At 46.1% G+C, this 27921-nt stretch overlaps 2 protein-coding genes across 3 annotated transcripts in view; one reads left to right on the top strand and one right to left on the bottom strand.

Annotated features, from left to right (window-relative positions):
* Positions 1-27921, top strand: part of Sec3 (exocyst complex component Sec3) — a 327711-nt gene that overhangs the window by 113518 nt on the left and 186272 nt on the right. For both annotated transcript variants that reach the window (XM_068356333.1, XM_068356340.1), the window contains exon 4: positions 16872-16967. In XM_068356333.1, the coding sequence (XP_068212434.1) occupies positions 16872-16967 (96 nt within the window). The remainder of the gene's footprint in view (positions 1-16871; positions 16968-27921) is intronic.
* LOC137617922 (uncharacterized) lies at positions 25569-27397 on the bottom strand. The gene has a single exon (XM_068347868.1). The coding sequence runs from the start codon at positions 27126-27128 to the stop codon at positions 25740-25742; it is 1389 nt and encodes a 462-aa protein (XP_068203969.1). The 5' UTR covers positions 27129-27397; the 3' UTR covers positions 25569-25739.

Genomic DNA, 27921 nt, shown 5'->3' on the forward strand with positions numbered 1-27921 from the left:
AACTGGATTTGTTTTCACAACTATTTGGTGAAGTACACTATTCTAGTTTTGAGCCTTCGCTGTGCAGGCTTTCTCTTAAAAAATCCTTGCATTCTTTTGTTGATTACGGATTATTTGTTGATGACTTTGGATAGTTTTTGATTTCCCCTTTGACCAATTCAAAATGGCTGACCCTTCTCAAGTCCCAAAATTTAGGAAGTGTAATACTAGGGACTGTTCAAGGCGTCTTCCGAAGGCCTCTATCGACCCTCACACTGTTTGTTCCAATTGTCGGGATAAAACCTGTCAATTGGAAGATCGATGTGAGGAGTGCGTTGGGCTTTCGGAATTCGATTTTATCGAATTCCAAAAATATACACGTAGGCTAGAGAGAGATAGAGTTAGGAGAAGTTCCTCTTGATCTATTGACATTTCCTCTCCTCATGCCCCACAACCTATTCCTTCCCCTGTAGTGGTTGCTCCTAACCCCCCTTCTGGCACTCAGGAACCTTCGATGGCTGATATGATGCGTGCCATCCAAGCTCTGGGTGAGAGAGTTGAGTCACTGGCTAGTGACCGTAATCAGCTCATGGCAGATGTCAAGGAGCTGAAGTGTAAAAGTGCAGTGGGAAGTGACAAAGTGAGTGATAGTGTTGTGGATAGTGTTGCGCTTGAGGGTTCGTCTGTTCGTGCCTGTCGTCCTCCTAGTCCGGGACCTCTTGCAAGCTCCCAAGTCCAGGGGAGAAGCAATGTCGTACGACAAATGGGTTCGAGAGGCTTTAATCAGCGAACAGACGTTCCCTCTGTGGTTTCGGGCGTATCTACCCAAGATCGCCCCCACCACACAAAGACGAGAGAGCCCATTTATACCTCGTCTGCGGAAGAGGTTTCTCGCAAGAAACCATGGACCAAGGTCTCACGACCGTTGAAGCGCAAGTCGGTCCCTTCCGCGCAAGTCCAACGGCCCAGTTGTAGCCACTGGGTCAGTTCGGACTCGCTGCAGTCATCCGATGACTGCTCACCTCCTAAGAGAGGCAAAGCGGTACCGCCTCAGACAGTTACACCGTCTGTCGCCGCACCTGCTCCTGCAGACCCTAAGTGGTCTTTGCTGCAGAGCATGCAGTCCCAATTAACGTCTCTGATGCAGGACTTGCGTGCGGAGAAGGTTGCTGCTGCACCAGCTATTACAGCCTCTTGCCTACAACCAACCACACACTCGGTTGTGCGTCCTGTGGACGCTGAGGCGACCTTCTTGCGCACTCCAGTTGAGAGAGTTCCGCCACCCATGCGTTCCAGTGTGCCCTGCCAGCCGCATGTTGACGTTCAGCGACGCACGGAGCCTTCCGTTGACGTTCGTGAGGTACAACAACCGTCAGAGTTGTTTTGTTTTGACGCGGTGCGTCTACCTCCGCAACCCAGTGTGGTTGCCACTGCTCACCCACATCAGGCTAGACAGTCTGGAGTAGATGCTGTGCGTCCCCGCGCTGCTATGGTTGTTGCCAGCTCACAGACTGGGCAACAGTTCCATGACGTTGCGTCCAGTTCAGTCACGCGTGCACCCGTGCGACCGGACTCAGCTAACCAGCCGTTACCTACTCCATTGCCGCTTCCTCCTCAATACTCGGATGATGGTCTTTCTGATGATGATGGTGCTGCACACGTAGATGAACCACATTCGGATCTTGACGAGCCTAAGTCTACGCAACCCTCTGTGGACTTTAGGAAGGTTTTAGCACTGTTCAAAGAGATGTTTCCGGACCAGTTTGTGTCTGTGGCTCCGCGCTCTCCTCCGTCAGAGTTTGTTTTGGGTATGCCGTCATCCTCGCCTGCCTTTACTAGACTCGTCCTCGCACGCTCGTCCAAGAGAGCTTTACGAGTGATAGGAGAATGGATGCAGTCCAAAAAGAGTCTAGGGAAGACAGCCTTTACGTTTCCCCCTGCTAGACTCTCTTCTAGATCGAGCGTCTGGTATGCCTCGGGAGAAGTTCTCGGCTTGGGAGTTCCTGCCTCTGCCCAGGGCGACTTCTCAAGTCTTGTAGACTCTCCCCGCCGGCTAGCCATGAGACGCTCAAAGATATGTTGGTCATCTTCGGACCTGGACCACCTTTTGAAAGGGATATTTAGAGCCTTCGAGGTCTTCAACTTTTTAGACTGGTGTCTGGGAGCTCTAAGCAGGAAGATCTCTCCGACAGAGAAGGAGACTTCATTGCTCATCATGTCCTGCATGGACAAGGCCGTACGTGACGGATCTAATGAGCTTGCTGCATCTTTCGTGTCCGGAGTCCTCAAGAAGCGTGAGAACCTTTGCTCTTTCCTGTCAGCTGGAGTTACACCTTGCCAAAGATCCGAACTTCTGTTTGCTCCTCTTTCCAAGTGCCTCTTTCCAGAGGACCTGATTAAGGAGATTGCTGCTTCTTTGATACAGAAGGATACTCATGATCTGGTTGTGTCCTCTGCTCGCAAAGCCACCCCTTTGCCTACCTTGTCAGCTAGACCAAGGATGGACACTCCAGCGTCCCGATTTATTCCGCCCTTTCGTGGCAGAGCCTCCAGCAGAGGAGGTGCTCGTGCCGAAGGGAGACGTGGAAAGAACAAAGGAACCAAGTCCTTTAAAGGCAGAGTCTGACTGCCAGCTTCTTCAGACAGCAGTGGGAGCCAGACTCAAGAACTTCTGGCAGACCTGGGAGAAGAGAGGCGCAGATGCACAATCTGTGAAGTTGCTCAGAGAGGGGTACAAGATCCCGTTTGTACGAAAACCCCCTCTAGCAACGTCTCCCATCGATCTCTCTCCCAGGTACAGAGAGGAAGACAAGAGACGAGCATTGAAACAGGAAGTGTCTCTCTTACTAGAAAAGGGAGCGGTAGTCAAAGTCCTGGACCATCAAACCCCGGGCTTCTACAACCGTCTCTTCTTAGTGGCAAAGAAGACAGGAGGGTGGAGGCCGGTGCTAGACGTCAGTGCGCTGAATGTCTTTGTCACAAAGCAGACGTTCTCCATGGAGACCACAAAGTCCGTTCTAGCAGCGGTCAGAAGGGAAGACTGGATGGTCTCTTTAGACCTAAGGGACGCATACTTCCACGTCCCCATCCACCCAGACTCCCAACCTTTTCTGAGATTTGTTTACGAAAAGGTTGTCTACCAGTTTCAAGCCCTGTGCTTTGGCCTAAGCACAGCTCTTCTTGTGTTTACGAGGCTGATGAGGAATGTAGCCAAATTCCTTCATTTAGCGGACATCCGAGCCTCCCTCTATTTGGACGACTGGCTTCTAAGAGCTTCTTCCAGTCGTCGCTGTCTGAAGGATCTAAAGTGGACTCTAGATCTGACCAAGGAATTGGGTCTCCTTGTCAATATGGAAAAGTCTCAAGTGGTCCCATCCCAAACTATTGTGTATTTAGGGATGGAGATTCACAGTCTAGCTTTTCGGGCTTTTCCGTCGGCCCCCAGAACAAGCCAAGCCCTGTTATGCATCCAGAACATGCTAAAGAAGGAACGATGTTCAGTCAGGAAGTGGATGAGCCTGATTAGGGACGCTATCATCCCTGGAACAGTTCGTAGCATTAGGAAGACTACACCTCCGTCCTCTTCAATATCACCTAGCATTTCACTGGAAAAAGGACAAGACGCTAGAAGCGGTCTCGATTCCCATTTCCGAGAAGATGAAGTCTTGCCTGACATGGTGGAAGGACAGTATCAACCTCAGAGAGGGTCTGCCCCTGGCTGTTCAGACTCCCAACCACGTTCTCTTCTCGGACGCATCAGACGTAGGCTGGGGCGCGACATTAGACGGTCGGGAATGCTCGGGAATATGGAACTCGAGTCAAAGGACAATGCATATCAACTGCAAGGAGCTACTGGCAGTACATCTGGCCTTGAAAAGCTTCAGGTCTCTCCTTCAAGGCAAAGTGGTGGAGGTGAACTCGGACAACACCACGGCTTTGGCGTACATCTCCAAGCAAGGAGGGACCCACTCACTGACGCTGTACGAGATCGCAAGGGACCTCCTCACCTGGTCAAAAGATCTAAACATATCGCTACTTACGAGGTTCATCCAAGGCAACTTGAATGTCATGGCAGATTGTCTCAGTCGGAAGGGACAAATTCTTCCAACAGAATGGACCCTCCACAAGGATGTATGCAAGAGTCTTTGGGCCACCTGGGGCCAGCCGACCATAGATCTCTTCGCAACCTCCATGACCAAGAGGCTCCCAATTTATTGCTCACCAATCCCGGACCCAGCAGCAGTTCATATAGATGCCTTTCTCCTAGATTGGTCTCATCTAGATCTATATGCATTCCCTCCGTTCAAGATTGTCAACAAGGTACTGCAGAATTTCGCCTCTCACGAAGGGACAAGGTTGACGCTAGTTGCTCCCCTCTGGCCCGCGAGAGAATGGTTCACCGAGGTACTTCGATGGCTAGTAGACGTTCCCAGAACACTTCCCCTAAGGGTGGACCTTCTACGTCAGCCACACGTAAAGAAGGTACACCAAGGCCTCCACGCTCTTCGTCTGACTGCCTTCAGACTATCGAAAGACTCTCGAGAGCTAGAGGCTTTTCGAAGGAGGCAGCCAGAGCGATTGCTAGAGCAAGGAGAACATCCACCCTTAGAGTCTACCAATCGAAGTGGGAAGTCTTCCGCAACTGGTGCAAGTCAGTATCAGTATCCTCGACCAGTACCTCTGTAACTCAAATAGCTGACCTCCTCTTATATCTGAGGAAAGAACGATCTCTTTCAGCTCCCACTATCAAGGGTTACAGAAGCATGTTGGCATCAGTCTTCCGTCACAGAGGCTTAGATCTTTCCAACAATAAAGATCTACAGGACCTCCTTAAGTCTTTTGAGACCACGAAGGAGCGTCGTTTGGTTACACCTGGTTGGAATTTAGACGTAGTACTAAGATTCCTCATGTCAGACAGGTTCGAGCCGCTACAATCAGCCTCCCTGAAAGATCTCACCTTAAAGACTCTTTTCCTGGTTTGTCTAGCTACAGCTAAAAGAGTCAGTGAGATTCATGCCTTCAGCAAGAACATCGGTTTCTCATCTGAAACGGCTACATGTTCTTTACAACTTGGTTTTCTAGCCAAAAACGAGCTACCTTCTCGACCTTGGCCAAAATCGTTCGATATTCCAAGCTTATCGAATATGGTTGGAAATGAACTAGAAAGAGTCTTATGCCCTGTCAGAGCTCTTAAGTTCTATTTAAAACGAACTAAACCTTTAAGAGGCCCGTCTGAAGCTTTATGGTGTTCAGTTAAGAAACCATCTTTGCCTATGTCAAAGAATGCCTTATCCTATTTTATCAGACTGTTAATACGAGAAGCTCATTCCCATCTGAATGAGGAAGACCAAGCTTTGCTGAGGGTAAGGACACATGAAGTTAGAGCTGTCGCAACTTCCGTGGCCTTTAAACAAAATAGATCTCTGCGAAGTATAATGGACGCAACCTATTGGAGAAGCAAGTCAGTGTTCGCGTCTTTTTATCTTAAGGATGTCCAGTCTCTTTACGAGGACTGCTACACTCTGGGACCATTCGTAGCAGCGAGTGCAGTAGTGGGTGAGGGCTCAACCACTACAATTCCCTAATTCCATAACCTTTTTAATCTTTCTCTTGAAATGTTTTTATTGTTGTTTTTTTGGGTTGTCCGGAAGGCTAAGAAGCCTTTCGCATCCTGGTTGATTTGGCGAGTGGTCAAAGTCATTTCTTGAGAAGCGCCTAGATTAGGGGTTTTGATGAGGTCCTGTTGTATGGGTTGCAACCCTTGATACTTCAGATCCTAGGGGTCGCTCAGCATCCTGAGAGGATCGCGAGGCTCCGTAAGGAAGACGTACTTAAAAAGGCAGAGTAACTGTTCAAGTCGACTTCCTTACCAGGTACCTATTTATTTTGTTTTTGTTATTTTGATAACTTCTAAAATGAAATAAAAATTCTTAGCTCATAATAATGTAAACATATAATGCTGGTCTCTACCCACCCCCCTGGGTGTGAATCAGCTATTATAATCACCGGCTAAGTTAAATATTGAAAAATGTTATTTTTATAATAAAATAAATTTTTGAATATACTTACCCGGTGATTATAAATTAAAGGACCCTCCCTTCCTCCCCAATAGAGACGCAGTGGACCGAGGAGAAAATTGAGTTCTTTGTTTACATTGAGTACTGGGTACTTGGACGATAGATGGCGCTGTTGGGCACACCCGCAACCTGTATAGCGATCGCTGGCGAATTTTTTCCGTAGAGTTTTCTGTCGAGCAACAGAGTTGCAGCTATTATAATCACCGGGTAAGTATATTCAAAAATTTATTTTATTATAAAAATAACATTTTTTTATTTTTAAGGGTTATTATACTATGTAGTTTCAAAGGACTTTACTGTGAAAGGCTAGGACAGGGAATCTAATGCAACAAAATTACCAAAGAAATATTGCCTACCTCATTCTAGGGCCAATATATCATCTTGGAAAGTACAGACTCATTGTGTATAAGGGAGACCCTTGAGTTCAGGTGCTATTGAACTCTGCACACCACCTCCAATGCTGAAGGCTAACTATCTCTACAGCTGGAGAAAATGCTACCTGCCCACCAACTTTTTTCCAGCTGCCATGTTTCCTTAAGTCACTAAACCAATAAGACGCTTCTTGTTTGTATCCAATGAAGTGACGAAACTTCATCTACTGTTATGTAACAGGAATCATGTTATGATTATTTATCAACTATTCATAATAAGAGAGTTAACATAATGAGAGTTCTTTTTATGTTCAATAGTTTGGTGTGACTGATTTTGCTTTTGATTTGTTCGGCATATTTAGCCTTCGCTTCCCAGCTTTATTGACAACATGGAGGTGTTTAGTTTGTTTCATATCACCTTTTCTAGTGTTATAATCTAATGACCCACTCTAAATTTATGAAAATTTACAATTTTTGCTGTAAAATATATAACTTGAATAGCCCAGTAACATAGAAATATTTTGTTCATTAAATTACCGGCGTATTTCATCTATTCATCCCGCTTATCGTGATTATCTTTGGAATATCTATATACAGAAAGAGTTATGAAATTATAGCTTGGGTTTTCATCTATTCTTATTACTGTAATGACCCATAGTTATGGATATGCTAGCATAGTTTAAAGCTTGCATGTTATAGCCGATTTTATAAATGGTTATTCTATTGAGAACAGTTGCTTTAGTGGTAACTTTCAGTAGTTAACTGCTAATAATAACTAACAAGAGTTATTTCCTTACCTACAGTACTTAAATTATGAATATTATTCATAAATACTTTGATTTAGTTAAAATACCTTACCTCAGTTAGGTTAGGCAAGGATTGAAGAATTGAACAGTTCAATAGCTCAGATCACAGCTTTATAACCTTGTGATTTTTTTAGGAATTAAAAGATAATATTGGACAAGGGAATACCCCATAAATTTTATTAGCCTGTTTTTAGTATTTTCATGAAGCCTATAAGGAATTGTGAATTAGATATATGAACATATTTTGAGGGGAGGTAACTCGTTGATTTCATTAGACACTTTGGGAATACAGTATACGGGTATATTTAGAATGGCAATGTTCTCTTCCCTCCTCTAAGGGACCTAGCTTGTAGCTTACCCCCATGTGAATAGATCCTCCTTCTTCCCTATTTCTTTGATATGCCTATTGTATGGAGGGGATGATTACTCAAAATAAATTTTGCATTGTTTGAGTCTTCTCCTACCCAGTGGCTTTTTAAGCCGTGGAATCAACTACAATATAGTTAGTGGGAAGTGCTAACTTAGTTATGATTCCCCTCTCTTACCCACCCTCAATTCATTGAGGGGTCGACTATCTATGTTGATAGTTAGGGGAAGGAGTTAGTCATCTTGGTTTTTAAGTAAATTTCAATCTAGTAGTTTCTCCTAAAAATTTTGTCTTCCTGTTTGAAGACATGTAAGGTTAACATTAAGATGAATTAGCCTTATTCCTAGCTATTTAGTAGGTCATAGGTTAATCAAGTCACCAGCCACATGCTGAGATAATACTGCGAGAGAGTTATTGGGTCCTTTGACTGGCAAGATGGTACTACATTGAATCCCTCTTTCATTTCAGCTAATTTTTCCTTTGTCTACACATACTCAAAATAGTCTGGTGTATTCCTTACACATTCTCCTCTTTCCTCATACATCTGACAATGCTTAGATAACTAAAGAATTTTTCTTCACTCAAGGAGTTAACTACTGCACTGTAATTGTTCAGCGGCTACTTTCTACTTGGTAATGGTAGAAGAGACTCTTTACCTATGGTAAACAGCTTTTCTAGAAGGACATTTCAAAATCAAACCATTGTTCTGTAGTCTTAGGTAGTCCCATAGCCTCCATATCATGGTCTTCTACTGTCTTGTGTTAGAGTTATCTTGCTTGAGGGTATACTCAGGTACACTATTCTATCCGTTTCCTTATTTCCTTTCCCGACAGGGATATTGTGGCTTAACTAGTGATATTGTAATAATAATAATATTGGCTTGGTAACCCATAGATTCAACCCTCACTTTACTTTTGATTTATTGTCAATGATCCAAAATAGTTAGGGAAAGGAACTAGTCATTTACTAAGCCTCTCTGTCTTTTATAGATGTGGAAATGTGTAATAGGGGGTGGGGAGAGATACATCCCTATCCTTGGCAATATTAAAATACTGTAATTGAGGTTTTCATTTAAATAAATATTTCATGAAATCAAGGTAGAATGCACTCCAGACAGATGCGATAATCTGGCTAACCCTAAGTGGGGTCACTTGATTCCTGGGGAAGGGCATGGGACCTTGTCAACTGTCCCATGTGCTCACAGTGGATTTATTCCACTTGGAATAAGGATCTGCTTGTAGTAAGCTTGAGAAAAAGGGCCACTTTTCTCCTTTCAATATGACTGAAATGTTCCACTTGAGTTTTTACTCAGCAAGGAACTCCTATATTTCCTCTTCCCAGCAGTATTAAATACAGTAGTAAGGGGTTTTGGGAGAGGGGTCATGCTGGACCAGGCCCCCTTTATGTTGTAAATTTTGTGTCAGAGGACACTTTAGTTCATGAAAAGGAGGTTGCTTTACCTTGGGGGTGTTCAAAGGAGATTTCAGTCTTCCGAGGGAGGTATCCTTTGGGTACTACCCTGGAAATTGATCGACGTTCTGGTGGCCCTGAAGGTTCCAGACCCACTCTCAATTCCCTGGTTGGTACTTGTGCCAGATGCAATGGTTAGAATGAATTCACAAGTCATCAGATGCAAGAATTCACTCAGATCAGATCAGATTGTTCCACCAAGCTCCTGCCTCCATTCCAGTCTTGAGAGCATAAGTTTTGCATGTTGGAGGAGGCAGTTCCATCACCTCTTCCGATTGATCCAGCAACGACGTCACTAACTACAGTTACCACTGTAGACATAATAAAGTATGAGGACACTTCATTCTCGGCCACTGAGTTTATGGCCATGGAAGCTGCGACTATAGGCAGCCTACAAGCTACTACCTGGATCAACCACTGGTCTGTAGCAATAGTATACTTTGCTGCTTCTCAGGGTCTGTCTGATCCCAAGGTAAAAAAGAAGTACAGTACACCAGCCTCATTCTGTCTGGGGTGAAGACAGTCACTCACCTGGAGCATTGGCCAGCCAACCATTGGCCCCTCTAGGTGTTAAAGATGAGAGATGCAGTAGCCCCACACCTTTCCAGTCAAATGTAACACGATGCAACTACCTCAGGAATGGCCCGATTGTAGACGTCTTGACACTTCCCGCTGGAGGATATTGTGAACACCTTTGACATGTGGAAAAGGGAGAGTCATGACTCCCTTATCTACAGAGCAGTGACTTTCAAGGACCTCAACCTTTGCAAATCAACTGATCTCAAAATTTCTTCCTTTAAGCCTAGGAAACTAGCGCAGAAATAGCCAACTGTGAAGAACAGATCATGGTCTGCGGCTCTTGGAACCTTCTATCTCGAGGAAGGGTTAGGACCTTTCTCTACCCTTTCCCCCAACCCGGTTGTGCCAGGAATGGTGACAGAAGAAAGAGGGGCAGGAAGGGTCTCTGAGATTGACAAATCTCTCCTCCAACTGCCATGAGTTGGGAGGGATGCCTGTCAAGCTATTGGGCAACGTGTCGGTGACATGGTGCAGAGTGTTGGGTGGTGACAGTCCTTTGGGATGGTTATTGCCTTTCTTTAATCAGTTCTTGTCCTCTCCCAATTCGTTCACCACTGAAGTTTCTGATGTACTTCCAGAATCACCCTAAGCTCTCATACTCACAAACAAATTACTGTAAAGATGATGATAGAGATGAATGTGTTAGAAGTTGTCCAAGACAAGTTTCCTGATATCTACAGACAATCCTTTCTAGTGGGGAAGCCAACATGAGGATGGAGACCAATCATCGATCTCTCTCCTCTAAATAAGTTTGTTTTAGAAACTCAGTTCAAAATGGAGACGGCAAGTATATTTTGTGTAGCCATCAGAATGGATGACTTCATGTTCTCTGTTGATCTCAAGAATGCGTATATTCAAATACCGATCCACCAGTCCACCAGAAAGTACCTACACTTCATCCTAGAGGGAGTTGAGTATCTGTTCAAAGTCCCATGCTTCAGACTGTTAACCACTCCCCAAGTGTTCACTTGAGACTTGTCTTCACTCTGGTCTCAGTTGGGGCCCACTTGAACGGGATTCACCTGTTGTGATATCTCGATGATTGGTTGATCCTGTCATCCTCGGGAAAACAGTTGCTCCTGGATGTAGTCAACTTCTTGCCTTTTACTACAATCTGGGGATTGTGATCAATTGGCAGAAGACAAGTCTCACACCTAAGAGAGCACAACGGGCAGCAGTGAGCCGTCTAATCAAACAGTTTCATCAACAGACTCAAAGAAGTAGCACAGTCTTACTGCCTTGGAACAGTGGTCCGAATAAAATCCTGGTCATCAACCTGTTAGATATACAAGTAGTGCTATCAACACAAACAGACTATCCAACAGAGTTTGATAGGGCCCTAAGTAGCATTGGTGAAGTGTCTTGGTCCCTCACCGAGTTGACAAATCAGGCACACTTGGACGTTCAACAATGTAGTAGAGCTGTCAGCAAAGTGCATCTTGGGAAAGGGGAATGTCCTAGCACAATCACTTAGCCATGAGGAGTAAGTGGTAGACACAGAGTGGTCGCTACTACCTTGTGTGGCGGAAAGGCTCCTTGCCCTTTTTGGGTTCCCCATAGATCGACTTCTCAGCCACCGGACAAAACAAGGAGCTTTCAGTGTTCTGTTCACCAATCCCAAACCCATCGGGAGCAATGAAGGATGCCTTCCAATATCCCTGGGACAACCTGGATGCTTATGCCTCTCCACCCTTCTGACAATGTACAGTAGAAGGTCGGGTTGACCCTAATTCCTCCAAGTGGCCACATGCTGACTGGTTATAATGCTCCTCATCAAGGTACCAATAGAACTAACCCAATGACTCAGTCTTCTCTTTCTTCATCTGTAGAGGTACCCCACCTCACTGACTTTTCTGTAATATCACGACAGGAGACAATCCAGCATTTCCTCCGAGCGACTACACAGATGTCTGTATATCTGCAAAGAACTTCTGCAGCTGTCTACAGGATTTCTTCAGTTGTAGCCTCTGCAAATACTGTAATCACTGATTTATGCATCTACCTTTGCTGAAAGAAGCTCCTTTCAGTGGTGAAAGGCTATTGGTCTACCTTGAGCCAGGTGTTCATACTGAAGTGCTGGGACTTTTTTTTTCTGAGGAAACTCGCTGTACTCACAAGAAGCTTCAAACAGTCCCCCCATGGAACTCGGATCCCAAACTTGGGATGTCACTAGCATTCTCAATCATTCTCCGTACAAACCACTAAGCAGGGCATCAGATAGGAAGAAAAGGGTAATCAAAATACATGGAAGAATGTCTTGTTAACCTTTGTTTTGGAGTTTGTAGCCTAAACCCAGAACGCAGATGTCAACGACCCCAGGTTTGAGCCCCTCTCCATCTCTTCTTTCCATGATGCGGCTAGTAATCAGGATGACAGGCTTCTTTGACCTTAAAGGACGCTATGTTCTACCTTCAGAGAACTCTGCGCTTTAGACCAAAGTACCAGAGGCTTTGTCTCGCCACTGGTAGGGTTTCATGAGACCATGAGATGTGCCTACCCTGATTCTGAAGAATCTAGAATAGGGCCATCTACAGCGTGCTTACCAAGTCAAAGGTATCAGCTCCATTCTAATCTTCAAGAAGAATCTGTCTGTGATGCAAGTGCTGAAGGCAGGAATCTGGAAGCACCAGACAATCTTCATCCAATACCTGCAGGATTAAAGCCACACATCCTTGGATACTTTTACCTTGGGACCTGTGGTAGCTGCTCAATAGGTTGTTTAGCAAGCTTAGCTCCCTCGCAGGACAAGAAGCAGCAGTTGTTATATAACCTTGGAGGGAAAGGTAAGACTTACTGGCCATTCTTCTCCTTTCTTGGGGTACAACAGTTGTGTCATTATGGAGCTATACTGGATTATAAGTGCAGGTAAGCTACTCAAAAGAGTACCTTTTCTATATAATTTATTTTGTAATGAGGGGAGGGATGGATAGAATGTATGCACACCCATTTCTCACATAATGTCTATACATTCAGACATTTATTTCTTTAGGAATATCGACTCTTCAAAGACTGTCTACAAGTTCCTGGTAGAGACCTAGCGGAACACCTGCAATGATCAGGTAGATAGGAGGATGACAAGAGTCATGACCTTCACTTCCATACAGGAGCATAGTACTGTACATAATCATTTCCTTGGTCAGATAAATTTTATTAAGGGATGCTTTCATTATCAGGTAAGGTCCCATCTTTGTTTCCCCCCTCCTGAGCGAATTCGATCACTTAAGAGGAACGATCCCAGAATTCATCAAAAGACCAGAAAATGTTCTCCACATGAATTTCAGAATAAGGAATCCAGTATGTATAGAAACTTCTCTAGAACACTGCAGATAAGCGCTTATAAAACTCACTCTTCCAAATTGTTGTCATCGAGGGTCAGGCAGCCCAAGGACTCTTCAGTGTATAAGTTTTCCAACTTGAATGTGCTAACCCTCCAAAGGAACAAGCATCTGCTTCATCATCTAAGGTTAGCAAGGGAACAAAAGGGCCCTCGAGGCCAGCAAGAGATGTCCCCATTCAAGAAGAGTCCTTGGAATACCATCCAGGCTTTGTACTGGGTGCGAAGAGAACTGCAAAATCTTTCCAAGCTTTCTTCACATTGAGATGGTCCCCCCCCCTCTTCCGAGGGATAAGGAGTCATTAAACAATATTATCACTTCAATTCCCAACTTTGACCCTGCACCTTCAGAGGCAGAGGACCCTGAGTTCGAATCAGCTTTTTTAAAGGTGTTGGCCCTCATCAGGCAGATTAACGACCTGATGGAACCAACCAGAGTGCCGAGGAAAGGAAGGAAAACTTCTACTGACAATCTTTTTGTTACTCCACAGGGGTCAAAACCTGCATTGGAACTTCCATGGTCAGAGCTGGCTAGGGAGATTTTATATAATGAGGATGCACAAGATCATTGAGAAGATACTCAGAGAGGAAACAACAATTGGTGAGGAACAATTGGGATTCATGCCTGGAAGAGGGAGAGTAGAAGCAATATTCGCTTAGAAGCAAATGATAGAAAAACATCGGAAGAAACAGAAAGGATTACATATGGTCTTTACAATATTGACATGGAGAAGGCATACGATCGAGTACCACGTTAGGAGCTGTGGAGATGTACGAGAGAAAAGGGAGTCCCTGAGCAATACGTAAGAATCATCCAAGATATGTATGAGAGGGCAGAAGCAAATGTTAAGAGCAGTATATGCCTAACAGAAAGTTTCCCAGTAAATGTAGGACTACATCAGGGGTCTGCATTGAGCCCTTACCTATTTGATCTGGTCATGGATGTAGTAACACAAGGTATTAGAGATCAGTCTCCTTGGTGTATGCTTTTTGCTGATGATGTTATACTGTGTAGCACTAGACGAGAGGTAGTAGAAGAGAAACTGGAGGAGTGGAGAAGAGAAATGGAAAATAGTGGATTGAAGATCAGCAGGAAAAAGACCGAGTATTTGAGATTGAAAAATGGGGAGAATGGGGAAGTTAGTTTACAAGGAGAGAGATTGAAAAGAGTTGCAGAGGATGGTGATCTGGGGGCAGAAATTAACCACAGAATACAAGCAGGATGGAAGAATTGGAAAAAAGTGCGTGGAGTACTATATGACTGGAAAATAGGGGTCAAGTTGAAAGGTAAAGTACACAGGACTGTTGTGAGACTGGCAGTGATGTATGTAGCGGAGACGTGGGCAATAAAGAAGACAGAAGAGAAGAAACTGGATGTGGCAGGTTAGTAGCTGAGTGATGAGAATTTCTTGAAGGGGACTTCTTTGGAGTGTCCTTCCCCAGAGCTACTCCTTTTTTAGTACGCAACAAAAAAATGATGGGGCTCCCTTCTAAGGAACCAATTTGTCTCTGGGCTCTTGTCACAAGGGGAGAAGAGCCTGCACATCAATCTTTTGGAACTGAAAGCAGCTCTTTTAAAACTGCAGCTATTCCATCAGGACCTGACATGCCACTAAGTAGCGTTGATGAGCGACAACACCAGCGTAGTGATTGATTGATTGATTGATTTTGAGGAGTGACATATGTCAACAAGCAAGAAGGTACTGTTTCACAGCACCTCTGCCAGTTGGTAATGTGCTGTAGTCTCACAAGTGGGCACTGAACAACACAGTAGAGTTGTTGGCAAGATTTATTTCCACAAAAAGGAATGTTATCACCGACACACTAAGTCAGCAGGGACAAGTGGTTGGATCAGAGTAGTCCCTTTATCCTCATGCAGCCAGGAGCCTCTTGACTTTGAGTCTCATCGTGAAGAGCAACCTCTTCGCAAGAAGATTCAACAGGATGCTCTGGACCTGCTGCTTATCAGACAATAGCATTAAAGGATGAATTTCAACATCCGTATGACTGCCTCGATGTTTTGCCTGATTCAAAAGGTGGTAATTAGGATGTTGTCTACCCCAAACCTGAAGATGATGCTAGTAGCTCCCAAGTGGCCCTAAGCAGAATAGTTCCCAGATATTTTGATGCTTCTAATCAAGGTTCTTAGAGAATTATCCATCTGGCCCAACTTACTCTGGCAGTCTCACCTGCAGAGGCACCACAATACAGTGACATTGTGAAAAAAAAAGTTTAAGAAAAATAGAAATTTTAATTTTTCTTTAATTAATAATTCTAATATTTTTTTCTTTGTTTATTTTTGTAGCTTTCATCTCAAAATTCCTTTCTTTGGTTTTACAGAGTAATGGTCCCCTGCATCCAGCAGGGATCAGAGTTCTAGAAATTTGTCTTAAAATAAAGAAAATAGACGTGTTTAGGGTGAATATTTTTTTTGCTGCATGGGAAACCTTTATGAAAGGGGACGACAAGTCTGCTAAACTATTTTCAACCGGACCTTAGACTTCCCCTCCTTTTGTCTAGTAAATAAATTTACAACAAATACTATATTTTAAACTATACCGTATTTAGCTAAAGTATTTAGTGTGTCCCAAAATTTGTGGATCATTTTGGAGACATATTTGTTCCTATATCATAGCATAAACAACATTGGAAAAATTAGGCTATGTTTATCAACTCTGTAGGAAAATAACTAGGATCCCTTTTGTTCTTTGGCCCGCAGCCCTGTTAAAAGCGGCATTCAGACTCATCCGCATTGTTTATTCTATTGTAGGATAACCGGTTGTAACTGCATTTTAATACTATCCAGTAGCTTGCATTTACATATATTGTAGATTATCATCTTTAAATTATGCCTGATTGTGAGTACAGTCTGTTAAAGTATTGATATAGGAGTGCCTAAAGTGTGGGAGGCTTTTTTTTTAATTTGAAGATAAATATTTTTTTAATTTTTCAAAACAGTAGTAAGAATTTCTTTTCCTCGCATAATCTATCCCCTCCTCAGCCACCAATTTAGAATTTATGTGCTATTTGCTTTTAATGTCAATTTTTTCCTTTCCTAATGCTCATAAGGCTCACTTGAATTTTAAAGAAATCTTACCTAAATCATAAAGCCATGCCATCGTTCTGAAAAACTGTACAGTATATTCAAGAATAATAATAGTCCATTCTGAGGTTCTGGCCAAGTCCCCATGCCCAGTTTAAAATCAAGGGGTGGTACCCAGTGCCCAGTTTTCTGGACTGTTTAACTTTCGCCCGTATTTCTGGGTATTCTACCGTTTTTCTTTTTGTGTAGTGAAATGTTGGAGTTTGGTCGGCATTCACACACTGAGCAGTCTGCGTGCTACGTCTTGCCACAGTCCGCAAATCACCACAGCATCCTTGTCACTTCACAGGATGAGGCGATCTAGCATCTTCATCGAGGGAAAGGCTTTTGCACAGTGCACTAGATGTCTGGATACCTTTGAAAGTCCTTCTTTGCAGTCTACCAGGTAAAATTGACCACCTTGTGTGATTTGTGCTGTAGAAGGAGTACTTCTCATCTCGTAGCTTCTATTCAACTGATTGCAAACTTACTTGTTTTTCTACATATTGTATATAGAAGATCCTCTTAAAGCCTTAAGCCAATTCTTTAGACTGAAATATACACCTATCCTCTTTGAAGGAATTAGCTACCTGCCAGTAACTATTAATACCTCATAAATTCTAACAGCTGAGTTTCCAGCTTTCATGAAATAAGATTACTATTAAAGGACTCAGGTTTGTATAGTTAAAAAAAATACATATTGTTGTACAGTACTTTGAAAATCTATGATTTTGTATAGAAATTATAATATTTTTAATGTGATGGTATGGTGAAGGATGCTCTTATTACTGATTAAACATTTTCAGGACACTGCAGAGCTTGATCTGACTTTTGATCGTGTTTACAAGTGGGTTGCAAATAGCACTCCAGATAAAAATGCTTTTATTCAAGTCCTTTGGAAGGTAAGCCAAATTTTGTGTTTGTTAACATTGTAACTTAGACAAGCATGTCAAAGAAAGAAAGATTGACTTCCCATAAATTTTATTGGTAAATTGCCTCCAAACTTTTAACATCTTGTGAGATTTACAGTACTTTTTATCTATGTGAAAATTTTGCAACGTTTATTTTAATTATATAAAAGATTATCGGTGGACCATAAGTTTTGTTCCTATGGGAATGTAAAGCCCTCTCAAACCTGATAGTAGATAGGATTAATGGCTCTATTGTAGGGCTTGAGGATTCATACATTTGTGTCCTAACTGACAAGTGGTGGAAGATCATCCTTTTTTTTGTTTGGTTTGGATGTCAATGATTGACACAGATGCCCAAATGGACCTGATAAAAGGGTTACTTACCTTAACAACTGTATGATGGGAAATTTCATTAAGGTGGCTTTCCTTCCTTGTAAAACTGTTCTTGAATGATTATAACTTTCAAGAGTGAAGTTCTCTTACTTAGTGCTAGTATGTAGCACTCAATATATGGTTAGGAAAATTCTTGGCGATACAGTATCAAGAGTCAACAGGATTCCAAAAGTCTTGAAAAATCTGTACTAGAAACATAAAGAACACAAAAGTAGCCATGCGGGTTAATACTCTTCCATATAATATATCAAACAAAACTTTTAAAAAATTAAATATGATTATATTCATTTACTAATTATATCAGTTTGGATAGTTTCCGTTTCAAGGAAAACTTACCCTCATGAAGTAACAGCAGATAGTACCCTCTCGTTACTTTGATTATTATAAAATTGTTCCTTAACTGGAATACAAATCATGCTATTTAATAGGGGTATTACTTTCGAAGTAGCTGAAATGACGAGCCATTAATTTTTAACGAGGGTTTACTACCCACACCGCTAGTTAGCGGGGGCAGGGGAGGGTAGCTTGCTACGCCCCCCCCCCCTTCTCACACACCTGTGCTTGAGCTCACTTTGCTCTCGGCTCGGATGGCGCTCTTATCCTCGCCGTCATTTGGCAGCCATTTAATGCTTTTGTCTTTTCTTTTTCTAGTTCTGCTTATGTGAAGTTGGCCTCTGCAATCATGCGCACCTGCCCTGGGTATCCCGACCGCCCCGGTGGAACATTCATGTTGGCGGTCGAGACTGATTCTCACGCCCTTTGTCCTTCTTGTAGGGGCCAACGGTGTGATAGCAACAACATGTGTAATGAGTGTAGGGAGTGGTCTACCTCCCAGTGGGAGAGGTTTTCGCGACGACGGAAGAAGAAGTCCAAACGGGATATTTCTCCTTCGAAGGTTTCTTTGAAAGGAGAAAAACCCAAGGCCTCTTCTTCCGTTGCCCCAACCTCCTCCAAAGCTCCCACTCGGTCGGTCTCTTTCGAGAGACCGTCGAGTGGTAGCGTAGACCGATGTATTGTTTACCAACCTCGGGACTCGAGAGATGACGTTGCTTCCCCCAGTGAAGCAACTCCACCTCTCCTACTGGAAGAGGATATGTCATTAACCTCCTTTTTTCAGCTTTGGTCCTCCTTGGGGCTTAAGGGTTCGCCCTCCACGGAGGTTCTGCTTAACTACATCCGATTGGATGCCGCTGTCTAGCAATCGTTGTCACCGTCAGAGGTTGAGCCTCTGTCTCTTGTCGACATTGTGGTGTCAGAGGTATCCAATGTGGTATCACCCATCACTTCTGCCTCTCCAAACTCTACGGTAGCTGACAGCTTAGTTTCTCCCGTCTCTGTTCAACCTACGAGGGAGAAACTAAGTCCATTGTCAGTCTCTCCTGCTAGTGTTTCTCTCCCTCGGGGGAGTTCACTTACAGAGACTCCTCTTCGGAGGACTGCAGAAGGTCAGCTTGCTGATCCAACGGCCCCCAGAGGGCGCATTCGTCGGAAGGGTCGCCTTCCTCTTCGCCTTAGAGGCCTTCTCTCCTCTTTGGTTCAACATCTTCAATGCAGTCCACCGCAGAGGAGCCTCTAGACCAATCATCCGTCACTGCACCTGCATTGGTCCTGGACCTTTCTGCAGATCGTTCGAGATCTCCTTCGGTGGAAGGTTGTCTTTTTAAAGGACACGTCGACCTTCCATCTGACAGACCTGCCGACCTGCCGTCACCATTTCTACATGGGTCTAACAAGGCTCGCTCTAAGCCTGCTATTGCGTGCCAACCACATACGTGCTACGTGAGACCTGACGAACGCTCCTAAGTACAGTAGCTCGTCAGACCCCATCACTAAACCCTAACACAGAGCATCAAGGGCGTATGCGCCAACACGTACATACACTTCAACAGGAGCATAGCTCTATTACGCGCTATGCGCGCCCTCATGCCCATATGCACCCACGTTCTCCTACACGCCAGGTCTTGCCTGCGCGCCCTACGCTTACGCGCCCAGCTGCGCGCCAACACTCTCCTGCGTGCCATCATCCTGCGCAATGGCGCTCTCCCGCGCGCACACGCGCCCAACATCCAATTCTCCTGCGCGCCATGCTGCTCATCAAAATACGCGCCAGAAAAAACCTGCGCGCCAACGATCTACTGAGAGTAGTACTTCTGGGAAGTCAGCAATGCTGGCTTCTCCCACGCGAAAACCAGTACCAATGTGCCAGCACTCACCTGCGCGCCAGCCTTCTCCCGCACGCTCACCTATTCTCTCCAAAGGATGCGCGCTCGCTTATCCTCTCCAAAGGATGCGTGCCCGCGCGCTGTGGATCTTTCTCCTGTGCACATGCGCCCTGCGGCTGGTATAGACGCATGTGAACTCTCTCCCGCGCGCCCGCGCACTCAACGTATTAATTCTACACGCCCGCGCGCGCGAATATTCCCGTGCGCCCGCTCACCAACAGTCTCCCATACTCGCGCCCGCGCGCGTGCCAACAGTCTCCCCCGCGCACGCGTGCCAACAGTCTCCCCCGCGCGCGTGCCAACAGTCTCCCCCGCTCGCTCGTGCCAACAGTCTCCCCCGCTCGCGCGTGCCAACAGTCTCCCCCGCGCGCGCGTGCCAACAGTCTCCCCCGCGCGCGCGTGCCAACAGTCTCCCCCGCGCGCGCGTGCCAACAGTCTCCCCCGCGCGCGCGTGCCAACAGTCTCCCCCGCGCGCGTGCCAACAGTCTCCCCCGCGCGCGCGTGCCAACAGTCTCCCCCGAGCGCGCGTGCCAACAGTCTCCCCCGCGCGCGCGTGCCAACAGTCTCCCCCGCGCGCGCGTGCCAACAGTCTCCCCCGCGCGCGCGTGCCAACAGTCTCCCCCGCGCGCGCGTGCCAACAGTCTCCCCCGCGCGCGCGCGACATCAGTCTCCCCCGCGCGCGCGTGCCATCAGTCTCCCCTGTGAGCCAACAGTCTCCCGCGCGCGAGCCCCGATATTCTCCCTCGCGCGAGCGCCATTATTCTCCCTCGTGCGAGCTTCAATATCCTCCCACGCGCGAGACTACTGAACTACGCATGGCAAGGTCGCCATCGCCTCATTCCCCTCCCAGCAAGCGCATACTACCGCGCATTGGGGGAGAAGGGAAATATCCAGAGGGGTCCAGGATCCCAAAGCCCCCAGAGGCGAACCCATTAATGATGGGGACTCCTCCCAGGGATCCTTCAATCCCTGTCCCTTCAAGGGGTATGTCTGACAGCGCATCTGTCAGCCAATAGCCCTGGTTCGGTGCACTGATCAGAGCCGTAACGCAGGCTTTCAAGCCTCTCTTCTCTGAATTGGGACACAGAACCATGGCTTCTTCTACCCCTTTAAAGAGAAAAAGAGGAGTTCCAGACGCGGTCACTTCCCCAAGGGCGAAACTGACTCCACGCAGACCTTCGAGGCAGGTTCCTCTTTTTCCTCAGACTACCTCTCCTTCCCTTTCGGACCAAGATTTCCCGTCCCCAAGGGAATCACGCGAAGAGAGACTTTCCCCCATCGCACCAATGGGGGAAACGTCTCCTCGCGCCAACGGGTCTACTCAGTCGGGGATTGAAAGTAACATGCCACTCTCGTCAATGTTGGAGTCCTACATCCTTCCCAGGAAGGAATCTAAGGACTCCAAAACATTGCCAAAGTACTCTACTAGGACTAGGATGGAGCCAGCTAGCCACCTAGGGAATGTCCGCGACTCTCCCCAAGAAGAGCCTCTTGGGATAGAAGGAGACTTTGCTACAAGTCCTACAGCAGGAGGAGACCAACAAGAGTCAGAACATGTGTTTTGGCAAGTTCTGACTCTAATGAGGGCTCTCAATGGGTTTTCCGACCCAGAGATCCTTCCTCGAGAGGGCAAGGACACGGTCTTGGACCGTGTCTTTGGTACTCAGAAACCCTCCAAGACCAGTGCAGCACTGCCCTGGTCTCAAGGGGTTAAGAGTACCTGGGACAAGATCTCACATCAGCTTTCCGAGATGTCCTCCTCCAACCGTTCTGGTACCACCAACAAGCTCCTCCCACCTCCTCGCGTACAGCAGAGGAGGTACTTCGAGATCCTTGAGGAGCCTTGTTTAGCTCTTCCTCTTCACCACTCGTTGGAAGAGCTAACCAGGGGAGTCCCTCTTGAGAGGCTCTCCAACTGGCAGGTCTCGTTCTGGGCAGCCGAGATCCTCAATCAGGAGAAAGTTGCGAAGTGTGCTATGGAAGCCACTTCGTGGCTCGATATCTGGTTGGGGACCTTAGGTATCCTGATACGTTCTGAGGATTTCTCCAAAGAACGTACCAGGAAAGCTATGGAAACTTTCCTTCTCTCAGGTACTCGCATGATCAAGTTTCTGGCCCATCAAGTCTCGAACTTGTGGGCAAATACCATCCCGAAACGTCGGGATACAGTAGCTGAGAGATTCCATTAGAAGGGCCCTAGCACCGAGATCAATAGGCTCAGACTTTCCTCCCTTGAGGGATCCGTCTTGTGAGAGCCTAAGGATGAGGAACATGCCGCTGAGAGGTGGAGGAAGTCTCATCAAGATTCCCTCCTTCATAGGGCTTTAACATCCAAGCCCTATAAGCCTCCAGCACCACAACAATCCCATCCAGTCAAGACCACTAAGACGACGACAGCAGCAAAGACCGTGGTGTCTAAGCCCTTTCCTGTCAAAGAAAGGAAAGGCAAAAAGTCCTCCAGGGAAGGCAAGAATCCTAGAGGGAGCAGCAAAGGCCGCAAACACTAGGATAGGCAGTCCCCCTGCATGTCCACCAGTGGGGGGATGCCTACAAAGTTGCTCAAACAGGTGGAAGCAACTCGGGACCGATTCCTGGACAATCTCCGTGATCAGTTTAGGATATCGCGTCCCGTTCATAACATCTCTACCTCCCCTGACGACGAATCCAGTGTCATTGAACTCCCTTGCCATGGGATCGGCAAGGGGGCAAGCCCTTCGGGCAGAAGTCCAGACCCTGTTGAGGAAGGGCGCTCTCCAAGAGGTCCTCGATGGGTCTCCAGGCTTCTTCAGTCGACTCTTTCTTGTAAAGAAGGCGTCTGGAGACCAGTCATCGACCTCTCAGCCCTGAACAAGTTTGTCAAACAAACTCCATTCAGCATGGAGATGGCGGACATGGTCAGACTAGCAGTAAGACTGCAAGACTTCATCTGCACACTGGACCTAAAGGACGCGTACTTCCAGATCGCAGTCCATTCGTCTTCAAGGAAGTACTTAAGATTCAGCCTAGACAACAGGAAGTACCAGTTCAAGGTGCTGTGCTTCGGTCTCTCTACAGCACCACAAGTTTTCACCAGAGTGTTCACCCTAGTATCATCTTGGGCACACAGGATTGGCATCTGTCTCCTCCGTTATCTGGACGACTGGTTAAACCTAGCAGACTCGGTGTCAACCCTTCTTCAACACCGAGACAAACTTCTTAGACTTTGCCAAGATCTGGGGATCATTGTAAATCTCGAGAAGTCTTCACTGCTTCCCACTCAAAGACTGGTATGCCTAGGCGTGATTATAGACACCACTCTCCACAAAGCCTTCCCATCAGATGACAGGATAGCAATGCTGAGGAAGGTCACAAGACCTTTTCTCAGACAAGAAGAACTTCCAGCCCAATCGTAGTTACGTCTCCTCGGTCACCTTTCATGGCTGGCCCGTCTAGTTCCCAATGGTTGCCTCAGGATGAGATCCCTCCAGTGGTGACTCAAGTCCCGGTGGAATCAAGCATACGACTGCCCGGACATCCAGATCCCCATGGGACCTGCAGAACTGACGGATCTCCAGTGGTGGGTTGAAGACGAGAACCTACGAAAAGGAGTGGATCTTCTCGTAATCTCCCTGGATTTGATGCTCTTTTCGGACGCTTCAAAAAAAGGGGGGTGTGTGCCCACGTGCTGCACCACACGACCTCAGGCCTCTGGTCAGAGTCAGAAAAGTACCTCCACATAAATCTCCTAGAGATGAAGGCCGTCTTTCTGGCCCTTCAACAGTTCCAACAGTACCTGGCAAGTCACTCTGTGGTGGTGATGAGCGACAACACCACAGTAGTGGCCTACATCAACAAACAAGGAGGTACTTTTTCGCAGCAACTATCCCATCTAGCAGTAGAGATACTGCGATGGGCCAAAATCCACTCGATACCACCATCGGCACACTTCATTCCGGGAAAAAGGAATGTGCTCGCTGACAACCTGAGCAGAGCATCTCAGATAGTGAGTACCGAGTGGTCTTTGGATCATCTAGTAGCCAACAAAGTCCTGACTTTGTGGGGTTCTCTGACTGTGGACCTCTTCGCAACGGCCCTGAACTAAAGGCTCCCGCTGTACTGTTCCCCAGTGCCAGACCCCAAGGCTCTCTGGCAAGATGCTTTCCAACAACGATGGGACAACATCGACGTTTACGCCTTTTCCCCGTTCTGTCTGATGAGGAGGGTACTCAACAAGACCAGAACATCGGTCAATCTTTCAATGACCCTCATAGCTCCGCTATGGCATCACGCAGAATGGTTCCCAGACCTTCTGCAACTCCTAACGGAGCCACCAAGAGAACTCCCTCCACGACACAATCTACTCAAACAACCACATGCCAACATCTTCCACAAAGCCGTAGATTCACTACGGCTTCACGCCTGGAGACTATCCAGCATCTCCTCTCTGAGAGAGGATTTTCGCAACAAGTTGCGATCAGGATATCTGGACACCTGCGAAAGTCTTCAGCAGCCGTCTACCAGGCAAAGTGGAAAGTCTTTTGTGGTTGGTGTCGTGGAAGTGGTATCTCTCCACTCGATGCCACTATTCCAACAATAGCGGAGTTCCTCGTGTATTTGCGTGAAGAAATTCGCCTTTCAGTCTCGGCAGTGAAAGGAATGAATATTTCCTCATCGCTAGAACTTTCTCTACTCATACGTAGTTATGAACTTACCTGCCCTCAGTCGGAAGTGAGACCTCCCCCATGGAACATGGTTCGAGTTCTCAGGTCTCTTAAGAGACTTCCCTATGAACCATTATGCCAGGCATCAGATCGCTACCTAACCAGGAAGACAGTATTCCTGCCAGCTTTGGCCTCGGCCAAACGAATCGGTGAACTTCATGGGGTCTCATATGACATTGCCCATTCAAGGGGATGGGGAGAGGTAGCGTTCAGCTTCGTCCCTGAGTTTATTGCTAAGACTCAGAATCCAGTAGCGGATCCTCGATTCGACTCCTTCTGAATTTCTAGTCTCCGTACTATAACAGATGACCCAGACCATCTCTTACTATGCCCAGTAAGGAGCTTGAGGCTGTACCTCAAAAGAACAGCTGCAGCCCGTCCTCGTGTGCCAGCACTATTCGTCAGCACAGGAAGGACTAAGAGGAGGGTCACCAAGAACACCATCTCTGCATGGATTCGCAGGGTCATTGACCAGGCACTGAATCCAGACCCTCCTCGGTCACGTCACCCCAGAGCACATGATGTCAGGGGCATAGCTACGTCCCTGGCTTTCAAAAGGGATTTTAACGAAGGAAAAATCTATTTTTGGGCGATAGACCTGTGCCCCCCAGTGAAATGCTCCTTTAACATCATTTCTAAGGTAAAAACTGCTATGAATCTACCAGAGAAAAAATTGTATAGGAATGCTAGGTTGAACCCAGCTCGCTCACCTAATAAGGTGTCAGTATAAATAACTGGGGCGTGATAAATCACAACCAGAGGCCTCGCACCATTTAGATATCTCCTCTCAACATCCCCGTTCAGCGAGGTGCCGTTCAACACCCTAGCTCCGATCTCTACTACCAACAGTCCAACCCACGCTAGTGACGTCACTCCTTATAGCACCCAAGATTGGGGCCCAAGAAGGGAGGGACGGGTGGGTTCACTGGGCGGCACAGGTCTCTCGCCCAGAAATAGATTTTTCCTTCGTCAAAATCCCTTTTCTGGGCTCCGACCTGTGCCGCCCAGTGAAATAGTGCCAGAGAATAGGGACCCAAACTTGGCACAATACCTGAGGGAAGTAATAAATACAAAATAATACCAAACGTGATTTTAATATCAGAAAAGGATAAACAAGGTATCCCGTAGGTAAGTACTCTCAACATAAAGTGGGAATAGTTAAATACAATAATGGCAAAAAAAACCCATACCAGGGATGGCAAGAAAAGACAAGCAGATAATGCAGATCAAATAAATAACATTCTTAATAATAAATAATACAAAATCAGCCCGTGGAGAGTAAGACTAAAAACAGGTAAAATCAAAAACAATTCGTAGAAATTGAGATCATAACGGGGTATCAAACAATACACCATAAGGGTGTAGATCAAGCAAAACAAAACCAAAACTAGGTAGTAACAATAAGTAAGGCAGGTAGGAGGAAAGGAGGATAGAGCAAGATGTTGTGATTAAGACTCAGTACCTTCAGGAGGAACCACATTCCCAGCTGCTACTGTAGCAAATTTTAGAGCTTCCAAAGGTTTTAGGTAGTGGCGTTTAAAAACTTTAGGGGACTTCCAGCCTGTATATTTCGTGAGCTCATCAAATTTCCTGTGATGGAAGAAATTAATTGAAGTAGCAACAGCTCGAATATCATGGACATGGGGGAATGATTCAGGATTAGCCTGTTTAATAAAATAAAGGATTTGTTGCCTGATTCCTTTAAGGGTAATGGTTCCTCCATTTTCTCTAATGAATAAGGGCCCTGTGGTTGTAATGGAAGTTCTATTTAAGTAGGATTTCAGGGTGGTAACTGGACACAAGGATGGATCCCGAGGAAGCGGAACAATCTTCCAGGGAGACCATCTGTTCTGAGGGTCCTCATTTTTAGCCAGGAAAACTTTGTTAGGGGAGAGAAGGACTTCTCCCGAAGAGAGGAAGTCAATATGACCTGGGTCTCTAGACAGGGCTGATAGTTCTGAAATTCTGGAGCCAGAAGCGAGGCTCAATAGGAACAATGTCTTCCTTAACAGTGCCATGTAATTGCAGGATTCATTAAGAGTGTCAGAGGCCAGTTTCAGGACATCGTTCAAAAACCAGGAAACTGCACTAGGGCGAGTTGATGGTTTTAATCTGGCACAAGCTCTCGGGATGGACGAGAAGTATGAATCCGTAAGGTCAATATCAAAACCAATATGGAAGATCTTTTTCAAAGCTGACTTGATCGTAGTGATGGTGTTGGCTGCCATGCCTGATTCAAAGAGAGTTCTGAAGAAGGTTACAGTTAGATTCATCGTCATCTTTTCAACCTTTGAGTCCTTTAAAAACTTAGCAAGCTTTTTAACAGCTGAGTCATATTGACAGAGGGTGGATTCCCTTTTGTCCGATTCCAAAAATAGGGTATTTAGAGGGTCAATATTTTCACCCTTTTGAACTGCAAACTTCGTGAAGTCCATAAAGTTAGGGCACTCTGAATTCTTGAGGAAGCTAACACATTGCGAGTTTGTACTACTTGTGTTATTATAGGGTTGGGTATCTGCCGAGGGCAGAAGCCCAGTTCCAGCAACAGAGGGAACCAACTGCTCTTGGGCCAGTTGGGGGCTACCAGAGCCACTCGGCCTCTGAAAGACCTGAGTTTGTCCAATACTTTCAATAGGAGATTTATCGTAGGGAACAGATAAATCCTCTTCCAAACGTTCCAATCTAACATCATTGCGTCTGTGGCATAAGCCCGAGGGTCCAGGTTGGGGGCCACGTAACATTCTAGTTTGTGGTTGGATTCCGTCGCAAACAAGTCCACCTGGAGACCCGGGACCTGAGATAAGATCCATTTGAATGACTGTTTGTCTAGGGACCATTCCGACTCCAGCGGAGTTGTCCTCGAAAGTGCGTCTGCCACTACATTCCGCACTCCCGCAAGGTGGACTGCTGACAGATGCCACCTGTTCGATGTCGCCATGGAAAAAATTGCTAACATGACGTGGTTTATGTGGGCTGACTTGGAGCCTCCTCTGTTTATGCAGTGGACTATGACTGCGCTGTCTAGAACCAGCCTGATATGAAGGTTCCTGGCTGGGTTCAGTCGTTTTAGAGTAAGGAATACTGCCATGGCCTCTAGGACATTGATGTGAAATTGTCGTATTATCGTCGACCATAGTCCCTGGACTTTCTTGTGTTGGGAGTATCCTCCCCACCCTGTTAAGGAGGCGTCCGTGTGAATGACGAGTCCTGGGGCCGGATATTGTAAGGGGACCGACTTCGATAGGCTTTTGACTTTCGTCCATGGCTGAAGACTCTTTCGTAGGATTGGGGGAAGTCGAGCTCTTTTGTCTCGACGCTTCTTGTTTGCCCTGGAGCGCCATACTCTGTTTATGTCCTTTAGTTTGGCCTTTAGGACAACGTCTGTTACGGAGGCGAACTGCAAGGAGCCTAGGATTCTTTCCTGGTTCCTCCTGGACGTCAACTTGTCCCTGAGAAACCGTTTCGTGTTCTTTGCTATTTCGTCCTCTTGGCTTTCGGGAGGCATAGCGTATAGGAACGTAGGTCCCATTGTAATCCCAGCCATTGAAAATTGGTCTCCGGGACCAGGCAGGATTTGTCGAGGTTGACTTGAAACCCTAACTGACGAAGGGAGGTGAGAACCTTGTCTGT

Source organism: Palaemon carinicauda, chromosome 2, assembly GCF_036898095.1.
Source record: "Palaemon carinicauda isolate YSFRI2023 chromosome 2, ASM3689809v2, whole genome shotgun sequence".
In the NCBI taxonomy this organism is placed as follows: Eukaryota; Metazoa; Arthropoda; class Malacostraca; order Decapoda; family Palaemonidae; genus Palaemon; species Palaemon carinicauda.

What these genes read in the sequence shown, in the direction of transcription:
- LOC137617922 (XM_068347868.1), bottom strand. Translation starts at nt 27,128, where the DNA reads ATGGTCCCTAGACAAACAGTCATTCAAATGGATCTTATCTCAGGTCCC.